General features: G+C 43.5%; 1 protein-coding gene across 5 annotated transcripts in view; it reads right to left on the reverse strand.

The window, feature by feature from the left end:
* Positions 1 to 12,188, reverse strand: part of OTUD3 (OTU deubiquitinase 3) — a 31,505-nt gene extending 19,317 nt beyond the window's left edge. For all 5 annotated transcript variants that reach the window (XM_024235214.3, XM_024235211.3, XM_054540529.2 and 2 more), the window contains exons 1-2: positions 10,958 to 12,188; positions 3,148 to 3,296 (exon numbers count right to left, since the gene is read on the reverse strand). In XM_024235214.3, coding sequence (XP_024090982.2) covers positions 3,148 to 3,296; positions 10,958 to 11,403 — 595 coding nt within the window. In that variant the 5' untranslated portion in view covers positions 11,404 to 12,188. The remainder of the gene's footprint in view (positions 1 to 3,147; positions 3,297 to 10,957) is intronic.
* Between the last annotated feature and the right edge of the window lie 979 nt (positions 12,189 to 13,167).

Here is a 13,167-nt window from a genome sequence, read left to right on the forward strand (position 1 = left end):
GAGCGTATCTGTTATTCATGATGGGCCTCTCCACCACATCTGGCATCAGACCTTTGTGGTGGTGATAGGGTGAGAGGGGAGACTGAGTTCAACCACTTAGACATGCAATAAATCAATGAGCAAAACAAAACAAAACAAAAACCTCTGGACATCAAAGTTAGGGTAAGCTTCCCCAGGTGACAATATTCTATGTGTGCTGTCACACACAGATGCCATGAGGAGAATATGCCCTGAGGACAACAGAAGCTTCGTGTCTGGAACCTTTCCAGACTGCCCTACGCATCTCTTCCTTTGGCTAGTAGTATTGATCTGTATCCTTTCCCTGTAACAAACAGTAACTGTTAGCATGATAGCTTTCAGTGAGTTCTGTGAGTCCTACTACCATATTATGGAACCTAAGGGAGGTTCTGGGAGACCCCAACTTATAGATGGTACCAAAAGTTGAGGGAAGTCGTGCAAGGACTGTGTTTTCGAACCCTGCAGTTTGGCTAACTCCAGGTGGTGAACATAAGCCAACGTGGAATTGAGGAGCGGGAGGTAAGGTGTATCAGAGGAGCTTCTCAACTGAGACAACTAAGCTGATACCCAAAGGACAAGGAGGAGTTAAGACCGGAGAAATGGATGATGTTCTAAGAAGAGGAGAGACAGACGAGAGAGAGAGAGAGAGAACTCTAGTATGGCAGGAACTGAGAATGCTGAGATGGAGAGGTGGAGGAAGTGAGAAAATGTTGGGGGGGAATGGCAAGAGATGAGGACAGAGAAATAAGAAAATCCCAGATCATGAAGAAGTAAAAAGTCTGGGCTCTATCCTGAGGTCAATAGATGAGTCACCAACAGCTTTTAGACAGAGGAAAAACACATTTAGATCCCACTCTGGCTGTTATGTAGAAAACAGACTGAGGGAATCAAGAGACAATGATACTAAACAGTATGGAGGAAATCTAAGCAAATGGCCACAGAGGTCTGATTTTACGGGGTAGTAGCAGTGAAAGAAAAACTGCTGAGGTAGAGTGGTAACATGTAATGAACGGGTATGAGAAGGGAGGAAGATAAGCATTAAGAATACTGAGGTTCTGATCTGGATACTTGTACAGTTGGGGGAAAGATGTTGCTGATTCTCTGAAGCCACAGTCTAAAAGAATAATCCTAAAGATACAGCCAGATGCAAGGGTGACCAGGTCCTTAATAGTATATATAGTGAACCATTCATTTATTCACTCAACAAATACTTTATGAGTGTCCACCAGATCCTGGGCACTGCCACACCACAAAACAAAGACACACAGTCCCTGCCCTTGAGAATCTCACAGTACAACAAGGTAGGCCGCACACTGACATTAAAAACAGGTAACTATGACTCAAGACTCATCAATGTAACAAGCCAAGCCTTCAACTGACACACAAAGAGAATGTGCAGACTTCCAGGTTTCTTTCCATTTCTGCTTTGGCCGTCAAAGTGACTTCTTACTTCTGTGATGCTCAAATTCTTAAGCAGCTCCAAGCAACAGGCATGCATAGTGACATTTTAAGAAAACACCTTTCCACTGTTCATCTAAAGTGACTATCACATTGGCAACCGAAGATTTGAGTTCCCTATCCTGTAACACCCCAAAATCCACCATGTGATCTTCACTGATAGTGTTCAAAGTGGAGTTTCACATCACAAACTAAAAACCCGTTTCATCCAAAATGATGTTTTCATTGGATTAATGACACAATTCATTTCGTACAGCACTAAACTACAAAATTTGTCCCATATACATACATTTAATTTGTAAACTGCCGACTATCCAGTAAACTATGCCTATCTGCTAGCCAAAAAGTAATCCCAGGAAGAGGGACCATCTGAACTCAGTGATTGGTACAAACCACCCGTTGGAAGTTTTGTTGCTCTGTGTCTGGTGCCTACTGAGTAAGTTCTTTCCTAGTAAGGAATGGGAAACACTTTGGGATCACTGATACCTTTTCTCCCAAATGTCCCCCTCCTGCTGCCCTCTCTCTTGCTAACGGTACAGCCAACTACCCATTCCCTAAGCAGAAACTTCAGAATCACTCTTGTCTCCTCCCTCTGCCCTCCTCACCTCCAACGTGTCCTGTCAATTACACTGCCAAAGTGTGGCTTGGTTTGGGCCTTACTCATTATCCTCAGTAGCTACCTTGATGGAGACCTCCTCTACTCTCATCTGGCCAGTGTGGAGACCTTCTAACTAGTCTCCTTTATCAGTCTCTCTCCCCATCCATTCTCAGCATGGCCTCCAGAGTTAGCTCTCTAAAACAAAGGATCAATTCTCTTTCCTGATAACAGACAGAAAAGACTATAAGCCCTGTGATGAAAATGCCATTGGTAAGACATATCAGCAGCGAGCACAGTAGATCCTCAGTAAATATTTGTTGAAATTAAAGTTTACAGGTTCATATGCATTTTCTATAAGATCTATGCCTATTAAATAGGAACCAATTAAAACCACTAACTGACTTGCCTCAAAGAAAACAGACTGTGTTTGGGGTTTGGGTGAGAAATTAACATGATTTTATTGGTTTTTCTGATTTTAAAAGTAATACATGATCATCTAAAAGTCAGAAAAAGTCTACAGAAGATAATTTAAAATACCATAGTCCCACCATCCCCAGATGGCTAACGCTTACTAAGGGCTTATTTTAATTTTGTTATCTAATTTAATCTTCACCAAAAAACCTATGAGATAGATGCTATTATTATCTCCCTTCTATAAAAGTTTAAAGAGAATGAGTAATTTCTGAAAAATAAGTGAAGCTAAGAATTAACAAACAAAATGTTAGTATCTTTCCAGACTTTTCCTACTGTGTGTACACCTTTTAAAAATAGGATCAACCTATACAAGCTATGTTATAGCCTGCTTTTCCCACCCCACAGAGTAAGAAGTCATGAATCGCTTTTCAGGTCAATTAACATCATCATGTTTATTAAGGGCATATACAGCTAAACCTACTGATCCCCAACTACCTAGCATGCTGCCGATAACCAAGTAGGCAAACAAATATTTGTTGAATAAATGAATGTCGTGATTTATATAACCAAACCCTTGGCTGGGAGGGGGGAGGATGCCAGTGGACTTAATTACCTAATGCATTACTCCTGAAGGACACAATGTCCCACAGTGAACATACCATGCTTCTCAAAAGGAATGTCATCTTCTACAAAGGGTTCAAAATCTTCCCGCTGCTTTATCATGTAGTCCACTGTCTCCTGTCTGTGCTTGAGATGATTTCGTGAGTGTCCCTCCAATTGATCACCAAGAGCTCTGAACAAGCAATTGCTGTCAAAACAACAACATGAGTCAAGACCTTTCAAAAATGAACTTAGTTTGTCTAAAACAATGATGCTTCTTGCCAGATCATCCATGGAAATATTTTGTGCACACAGAGGTAAACACTCAACTCTAATAGTCCAGGATTCTTCCAAGACCACGGGGGACAGCATGAGGGCATATTCAACCATATTACCTTCTTGAGAGGCAGCAAACAAGGATTCTATTCCCCATGTACCAGCTGGCTGACTCAGGAGAGTCATTAAACTTCCCTGGGCCTCAGCTGCTTCAACAAGTGGAGCCAATGATACACTAACTACCTGACTACAAGGTCCAGACCTTACAGGTCATTCCATGCCTACGGGCTATGATTTGCAGATCCTCTTCCAAAATCATGTCCTATCTACAGCCTCTTTTCTAAAACAAGTTCCACTACAGCTGCGCAGCTAAGTAATCATTCATTTAACAAATAGTACCCAAAAAATAGCAATTTGTCAAGCTGCCAATACTAACAATTGAACAATACTCTGTTTGAGTCCTAAGAACATAGTGGAGAAAGTAATGAGAAGGAAAGCACTTGGACAACAAACAGTTGTACTATGGAAAGACACTTCCTCCTTGCCTCCTCACTTAGCACCCAGGGAGCAACAATGCCATTGTTATTCCTGCCAAATGAAAACTTTAAACATCATATTTTGTTTCTCTAAAATTAAAATACTGGTAATAAACTGTAAGAGTTATCTTTACTTTCAAACCCCTCAAAGGCTTCTAAATTCCAAACTATCACAAACACAGAGGCTTAGATACACAGAGACTCAAACAAGACAAACACAATCTGGTATCCTTAAAACTACAGAAATAAACAATTCTGAAGCCAAACAGTTGCCCAGTTTTACACCCAACTGTTTACTCTTCCAAATGAAAAACTATGATACTGTAATTCCAAAGTATAAACTCATCACTTTCAGAAAGATTTCATGTCTAAATGTGTAGGAAAAAAAGGGGGTTTTGTTTTTCAACTCAGAAAAGTGAATTTTCAACAGAAAGCTATAGAAAGGCTGGAATCTCTTCTAATGTACAAGAATAGATTTTTTTTTTTTTTTTTTTTTTTTTGCAGGGGAGGGGAGAATTAAGACAGATTCTACAAATTAAACACCAAGAAGCTTTCCAACAATCTAAGACAAGATTCTAGAAGGAATGGAATGTACAGTTCTATAGGCTAGACTGAGGTGTCTTGCTAAAATCTGACAATGGCAGTCTTTTTTCAACCATGGAGAAAAGTTAATCGATAAAACAATTTAAATGTCAAGCTTTTCCCTCAAACTTTTCTTAATCAGCATCTGCCACCACTAGCCTATTCTTGAATTTAGTTTAAGAGATGTGATTTATCACAAATTTATGTAGTTATTTTACATTTATGTACCAAAATTCAGGTATTCTACAGTTACATGTTTGCTAAGAACTTTTAATAACATGAGCAAACGTTCTCCAAAAAAGTAGGTGTAAAACTGTATATGCCACATGAACTCAACCAAGTTCATCTGTACACTATACACATACACAGACATAGAAACACACATAAACGTATGCCAAGAAAACACACAGAAACAACCACTTAAATAGTTCTTACAATGTGCCAGGGACTGTTCTAAACACTTTATATGTATTAAACGTGTTGTGTCTCACAACTCTGAGATAGGTCCTATTACCATCCCTCAGGGGAAACCTGCCCAAGGTCACAAAACTAGTAAGTGGTAGGCCCAGGATCCAAGTCCAAATAACGTGGCTCTCGCTCGAATGTCAACACCAAAATGATAGCCATAGTTACCCCTAGGTAGTAGAATTAAAAGTAATATTTAAGAGTTTTAATTGTTACATTTTTTAATATGCTTTTCTATACTTACCAAACTTTCTTTGAGCTCACCCAAAACAAGTCAAAATAGACAAATCACTTCCTTTCCTGACAGGATTACAAGGTAATGAACAAACACTCCAGTGACCTGGGTTTCCTTAGGTGAGCCCAATAAGAGCACTCAAGAAACTCATGAGAACAAAGCACCGCTGCCCAAAGGGCCTCTAGGAGATCTGGGCCACTTCCTGAGTTCACACTCTCACCATTACCTATAGCAGCGCTTCTCAATCTCCACACTATTGAAGTTCCAGGATCATTTTTTTGTTGTGGGAGGCTGTCCTGTGCACTGTAGAAAGTTTAGGAGAATACTTGGCCTCTGCCATTAGCTGCCAGCAGCACATCACTACCTCCCTCCCCATCAGTTGTGACAACCAAAGATGTCTCTAGACATTGCCAAACGTCCCCTGGAGGTTAAAATCATCCCTGCTTGAGAACCACTGTGTTATAGGGATATATGGCAGGTCTCGCATTTAAGTTCACAAAAACAACCAACTACATAAAGAGCACGCAAATGTTTTGAGTGCGCAATAATTTACTATTAGACAATATTGCAATACACGCACCAAAAAACCTAACGTGCTCTCTAGGCCGCAGTAATAATACTAAATGTGCAGAAAAAGGAGAAGGTTTTATTATTTGAGGTCAGACCACAGATAGGGTACTGGGTACCATTCTAGCTACTATATTTTAATAGAGATGTATTCAGATAAATGATGTGGCTTTAATACAAATGAAGAACTACTAGTGATGTTTGGCCTAAAGAAGGCTCAGGGGGACATGTTCAATACCTCCAACTGTCATGTGGAATTAAAATTATACCTGTATAATAAAACGAAAACCTGGAAGCCACAGAGACATAGATTTTGGCAAATAAAAGGTAATTTCACCTTAGCTCTATGGAGGTAGACTATATAGACTCAGGATTCTGCCAATTTCTATAACTAGCAATTCACAGCAATTGTCTAGATGTGTGTTGTTTAATAGTGGTTGCTAACCGCATGTGACTACTGAGCACCTGATGTGGCTAATCCACAGTGAGGTGTGCTATCAGTGTAAAATACTAGATTCTGAAGAGGTCATATAAGAAAATACGAGAGATCATCAGCCGGGTGCGGTGGCTCACGCCTGTAATCCCAGCACTTTGGGAAGCCAAGGCGGGCGGATCACCTGAGGTCAGCAATTTGAAACCAGCCTGACCAACATGGAGAAACCCTGTCTCTACTAAAAATACAAAATTAGCCAGGTATGGTGGCACACGCCTGTAATCCCAGCTACGCAGGAGGCTGAGGCAGGAGAATCGCTTGAACCTGGGAGGCAGAGGTTGCGGTGAGCCAAGATCGTGCCATTGCACTCCAGCCTGGGCAACAACAACGAACTCTAATGTCTCCAAAATAAAAAATAAAAAAAAAAAATAAGAGATCATCAATAATTTTTATATTGAATTGTATGTCAAAATAGTAATATTTTAGATACAATAGCTTAAATAAAATATACTAAAATTAGTTTCACCTGTTTCTTTTTAATGTGGTTACTAGAAAAATTTTAAATCACATACGTGGTTCACATTCTATTTCCCCTGGACAGCGCTGATCTAGATCACTGATTCTCAAAGTGTGTTCCCGGACTAGGAGCATCAGCATCCCCTGGGCACTTGTTAGAAATGAAAATGCTGGAGCCCACCCAGGCCTACTCAATCAGGCATTCTGGGGTTGGGGCCCAGCAACGTAGCCCTTCCAGGTGTTTTCACTAGCAGTCCAGGTGGTTATGTTGCATGCTGAAGTTTGAGAAACACTAGTTGAGAATCTAGACTCTAAATCAGTCACTCAATTATGGATGCATGTAAGAATCATCTGTAAAATTTTTTTAAAAAAAACATCAATAACCAGGCCCCACTCTACGATTCTCATGTAGTTGATCTAGGGGAGAGCCCAGGCCCTGAATTGCTTCAAAAGTTCCTCCCCAGATATTCTAGTATGGCACCCAATTGAAAACCACTGACTGAGGCACAAAAGATGGCACTGCTGTTCAGGTGACACAGGCAATAATTAGACAAGATGATGTGTGAATGCCCTTCTACTACTATGATCCCACAATATTAAAAACAAAACTAAAACTAAAAAATAAACTACTTGTTAGTAATAAGATAAATAGCTAAAATTAGTGATTCTTCAATGTTTCAATTTTAGAACACTGCTAATGAGTAACGTAACTCAGAACTACATTTAGTAAGACACAACTAGATAAGTTCAGAGGGATGTTAATATTGTACTGCCCAATAAATAAGAGTTATACATTCTTTTCACACTATAGCCAATCATGTTTTTAAGGAAAACATCAAGGTTAAACTATTTCTTTCTTGCTTTGAAAAATGAATCCAATTTATGTGGGTCCACCTTCCAGACAACACGTGAAATATGAAGCTGGTCCAGGAAGCATTACAAAACCCTCTAAGTAGCTCCCTGATTAATCTATACTAAGCTGACTCAACCCATGTAAAGGCTGTATTACAGGATATTGGCTAATTCATCCCTAAACCCCCTCAGGTTCCAGAATGCTACAGGTACCATATTGCCAACAATGAACATGCTCATAGATACTATATCAGGCTACTCCAGATTGTAATGAAATCTGAATGACAACAGGGAACGCTAGAGATGTCAACTATTTTTTAATAAGTCTTTAACTTCATTATATTTCACCTGAGTCCTTAATAAACATTAATAAAAGAATCTGTTGGCCAGGTGCGGTGGCTCACACCTGTAATTCCAGCACTTTGGGAGGCCAAGGCGGGTGGATCATGAGGTCAGGAGTTTGAGGCCAGCCTGGCCAACATGGTGAAGCCCCATCTCTACTAAAAATATAAACAAATTAGCTGGCTGTGGTAGCAGGTGCCTGTAATCCCAGCTACTCAGGAGGCTGAGGCAGGAGAATTGTTTGAACCCAGGAGGCAGAGATTGCCGTGAGCCGAGATTGTGCCACTGCACTCCAGCCTGGGTGGCAGAGTAAGACTCCGTCTGGGGGGGGGGGGCGGGGAGAGAACAATCTGTTGACACCTGCCAACCCATCACATACACAGGAAACACCATCCCCTGCAGTGATAAAGTCTGTCATCACCACATTCGAAAGGACTAGGATACTGACGAGGGCTGAACCACAGTCCAGCTAATGGAACTCATGTGAAGAACTTGTGAACAGAAGGTGGTTAGCTCCATGAAGCCCACACAAGAGGAAATATGATCATTTTATCTAACACTGTCCGAAGAACAGGAACCTTGGAAGAGAGACATGAGCACTCCAGTCAAGCTGGTTTCTGGAGCCTAGCTTCATTGCCCGTTACGTCTACCCTTGTGCCCTACACTACCCATCACCCTGAACAACCTGTAGATCTCCCAAAAACATCGCGTCTTTGTGCCTCTGTATATACTCCTTCTCAGATGGGAACGTTCTCTTGGTGTACTCCTATTGGTCCTTCATGACCCAATCAGAGCATGACACCCTCTGAGAGGCATCTAGCAGTGTATCCAATGAGTATTTACCGAATGAACCAGAAGGACTTCCTGGCCAATTCACAGAGTAGTAGCCTTTTCCTTCTCAATAGTACCATTATAATCAGTCACTGTTACTAAAAATATATCAAACTATATTTTAATTATTTGTATCATCTGTTCTCAAAGTGTGACTCAAGGGACCGGAGATGTGGGAAGGTATCTGATATGCTTTCAGGGTATCCATGAGTTCAAAACTAAGATGTAATGTACCTTTTTGATTCTCATTCTCTCACAAGTGCACAGTGGAGTTTTCCAGAGGCTACCTGATGCATGAAGTCATCACTCTGATAGCTAATGGAATGTGTGTGTATTCTTGCGTTTTAAAACTTTGTTTTACTTTCTAATACAGTAAATACTCATAGCTATAACCCATATAAAGTTCTTTGGGTTTCTCAGTAATTTTTAAGAATGCCAAGAGATCTTAAGACCAAAAAGGCTGAGACCCACTGTTACGTGTTTCTACCTTAGGCTATGAAGTCTTTAAGTATCTTAGTCACCAACATATTCCCAGCACCCTACTTAAGGTGTGCTGAATTAACTTGAAAAGTATGCTGTGTGTGTATGGGGGTGTGGGGATAGGGAGCAGAAGTAGTACCCCCAAAGTTTCCCATAACCTTATGAAAGCCCCCTCAAGAGTTTACAACTCCCTGTGCTGATTCCTCCTCATAAGTAACCTTCTATTGAGTACTTCAGTTTCCTGGGCACCCTGACATTGAGAATACCATACCCAGTATAGCAGACACAAGCAATCCAATCATTTGCAAGGAAAAGCCCCCATGTCCCACGCCAATTCCACTGTATTCAATTGGTATTTTTGTTTCCATAACAGTGTTTTGCGCTTATGCTTAGGCTAGCTGACCTCCCTCTATTATTTTTATATTTCATTCAGCAAAAACGTACTGATGCCTTCCATGTACCAAGCACTTTGCCAGATGATGGTGAATAAATGTAATCAAGTTCCAACTGCATCTTAAGCAAAAACAGCAGCGCAGCAAAGCGTGGTGAACTCTTTGTGAGCAAAAAGAAATCCAATTTGCCTGAAGCAATGAGCATATACAGGAACGGTGGGAAAGGGAAATTAGGACCAGTTCACAGTCTTAATCAATAAGCTGCAATGTAATGTGAAATTTTTTAAAACACCTTCTTCTGCAGTTAATATCTAAGGCAATTCCTGGCCGGGGGTGGTAGCTCATGCCTGTAATCTCGGCACTTTGGGAGGCCAAGGCAGGAGGATCGCTTGAAGCCAGGAGTTCGAGACCAGCCTGGGCAACATAGCAAAATCACCGTCTCTACAAAATAACAATAATAATGAACTAAGGCAATTTCTTATGGTCTTTAATTTCATTTTAGCCTTCCCTCTGCAGGATTTGAGCACTCAAATACGGGGAGGAAAAAAACAAAAGCCAGGCTGTTATTAACACTCTCTCTTCCAAAGTGACACAGCTGACAACCAGATCCCCTTTTACCTGCCCCTGCAATGGGGATCCTAACTGTTCTCCCCTCTTCCTGACCCTTTTCCTTCTTCCATCCATGTTCCTGGAGCCATATCCCCTTTCTTGAAGCGAATTTTCTTCCTCCTCCCCACTCTCTCCCTCCGCGTTCCCTAAAGAAAGCTGGACCTGGATTCAGTCTAAGTCCCAAGAAAGCTTGGATAAGCACCTTCGCTTACGGAGAAACTGAGGCCCATGGAAGCAGGAATTACAGAAGCTGCCTTCAGCTAACAGGCGACCTAATTTCACAAATGTAAATGGGGGCACCACCCAACAACCAAGGACTCAAAGGAGGCAAAGCGTTCTACCAAGTGGGGCTTACTCAAACTCCTTCGATTGGTCTTATCATCATGGTAACTGTTTTTCCAATGCCTGGGTCCATCTCATTCCTTCAGAACTCAGCTTAAATGTCACCTTTCAGAGAGCCCTTCCTGGCCACAATCCAGTGGCCCTGCTCCCATATACGGTCTCAGGACCCACTTTCTATTTCGCTCGCGGCGTCTGCCATGATTAGGACCCTTTGGGATCCCCGCGAGCGTCTCGGGGCGAGGGACTTGTCCGCCTCGCTCGCAGCTGGACGCCCTGCACTCGGAGCGTGGCTGGCTCGCGGGAGGCGCCCGGGCCGCCCGAATGAATGGATGGACGCGAGCGGGCAACGGTCGCCAGGCCGAGCCCGGCGCGTCCCCCGGCGCCGCCTCCCTCGCTCCCGGCCCGCCTCACCCGTCCCCCGGCACCTCCCGCAGCTTCAGCCCCAGGGCCTGCAGCTGGTTGGCGAAGCTGACGAACTCCTCCTCGCAGCCGCCGCCGCCGCCGGACTCCGGCCGGTTCCGCCGCTCCTTGGCCAGGGCCCGGCGCGCCGCCCGCTCGTCCCGCTTGCGCTCGGCCTCGGCTTTCCGGCTGCCGCTGCCCGGCCGGCTCTTCGCCGCCTGCTTTCGGGACATGGCCTTAGCCTGCAGTCCCCAGCGGCAGGAGGGAAAGCCGCAGGACCCCCCAAAGTCTGCCTCAAGCGTGGAGACGGCAAAACAGCGCGGGCAACGAAGCCCGGCGACAACGACGCAGCAAGCGCGCCTGCGCCGGCGCCCGGCACCCCGGTCACATGATGGAATCCCCGCCTCCTTTGCGGGGCTCGGCGAGCAGACGCCATAGAGAGCTAGAGGGGCACCCATCTTGGTTTGTTCTATTCCGCCCTCTAGTCGTGGATGGTACTCAACGTGAGTGGCCGGAGCGACCGGAGAGGGACCAGAGAGAAGAACAAAGCAGGAACAAGTCAAGCAGAAGAGTGGAACACAGAGCAGCGGCAAAAGTTAGGACCGGAGATGAATAAAAACGATTTAAACTCTTGCTGCGAGCCTACTACAGTTGGATAGGCACTTTCACACGGCTCATTCTTGTTTAATTATCCCCAAGTTACAGGAAACTGAATCTGAGTGGTTAAATAATTTCAAGATCACACAGCTAAGAGGCAGAGCTTTGCCCTGGCTCCAAAGCCCGCACACTTGTTAATTTAATCCTGCCCTTCATCTCTCCACCTTCCTTCGTAACTCAAGGGAGAGGTCGCCCTTCTGTCCAAGACCACTGGAAATCCTAATTCCATCCTAGAGCGACCCACCTAGGTTTGCCTGGATTAGAGGTTTTCTTGGGATGCAGGACTTTCCGTTTTAAAACTGAGACAGACCAGGCCGGGCGCGGTGGCTCACGCCTGTAATCCCAGCACTTTGGGAGGCCGAGGCGGGCTGACCACGAGGTCAGGAGATCGAGACCATCCTGGATAACACGGTGAAACCCCGTCTCTACTAAAAATACAAAAACTAGCCTGGCGTGGTGGCGGGCGCCTGTAGTCCCAGCTACTCGGGAGGCTGAGGCAGGAGAATGGCACGAACCCGGGAGGCGGAGCTTGCAGTGAGCCGAGATTGCACCACTGCACTCCAGCCTGGGGGACAGAGCGAGATTCCTTCTCAACAAACAAACAAAAAAACAAAAACAAAAACTGAGGCCAGGCGCAGTGGTCCATGCCTGTAATCCCAACACTTTGGGAGGCCGAGGCCAGGGGATCGCCTGAGGTCAGGAGTTCGAGACCAGCCTGGCCAGCTGGCCAAGATGGTGAAACCCCATCTATATTGCGTGAGGCTGAGGTTTGGAATACAAATGAATCTGTCACCCATGTAGTGAGCAAAGTACACGATACACAATAGGTAGTTTTTCAACCCCTTCCCCCAACTGCCTCCTGACTCTTGTATTCCCCAGAGTCTATTGTTCCCATCTTTGTGTCCATGTGTATCCAATGTTTAGCTCCCACTTATAAGAACATGCAGTATTTGGTTTTCTGTTTCTGCCTTAGTTCACTTAGGATAATGGTTTCCAGCTGTATCCATGTTGCTGCAAAGGACATGATTTTGTTCTTTTTTATGGCTGCATAGTATTCCATGGTGTATATATACCACATTTTCTTTATCCAATCCACTGTTGATGGGTACCTGGGTTGATTCTATGTCTTTTCTATTGTGAATAGTGCTGCAGTGAACATACGGGTGCATCTGTCTTTTTGATAGAACAATATATATTCCTTTGGGTATAGACCCAGTAATGAGATTGCCGGGTCGAGTGATAGTTCAATTTTTAGTTCTTTGAGAAATCTCCAAACTGCTCTCCACAGTGGCTGAACTAATTTACATTCCCACCAACAGTGTAAAAATGTTCCCCTTTTCCCCACAGCCTCAGCAACATCTGCTATTTTTTCTTTTTAACAAAAGCCATTCTAACTGACATGAGATGGTATTTCATTGCGGTTTTGATTTGCATTTTTCTGATGACAATAAGAATGCAAAAGAGAGTTGTAAAGGTTAAATAAAAATGTAAAGCCCCAGGCATGAAGTAAGTACCTATTTAATGAAGTTGTTTGAATCAGTTCTCTGGAAATCTCATGAGCTCAG

The sequence above is a fragment of the Pongo abelii genome, chromosome 1 (genome assembly GCF_028885655.2).
Source record: "Pongo abelii isolate AG06213 chromosome 1, NHGRI_mPonAbe1-v2.0_pri, whole genome shotgun sequence".
In the NCBI taxonomy this organism is placed as follows: Eukaryota; Metazoa; Chordata; class Mammalia; order Primates; family Hominidae; genus Pongo; species Pongo abelii.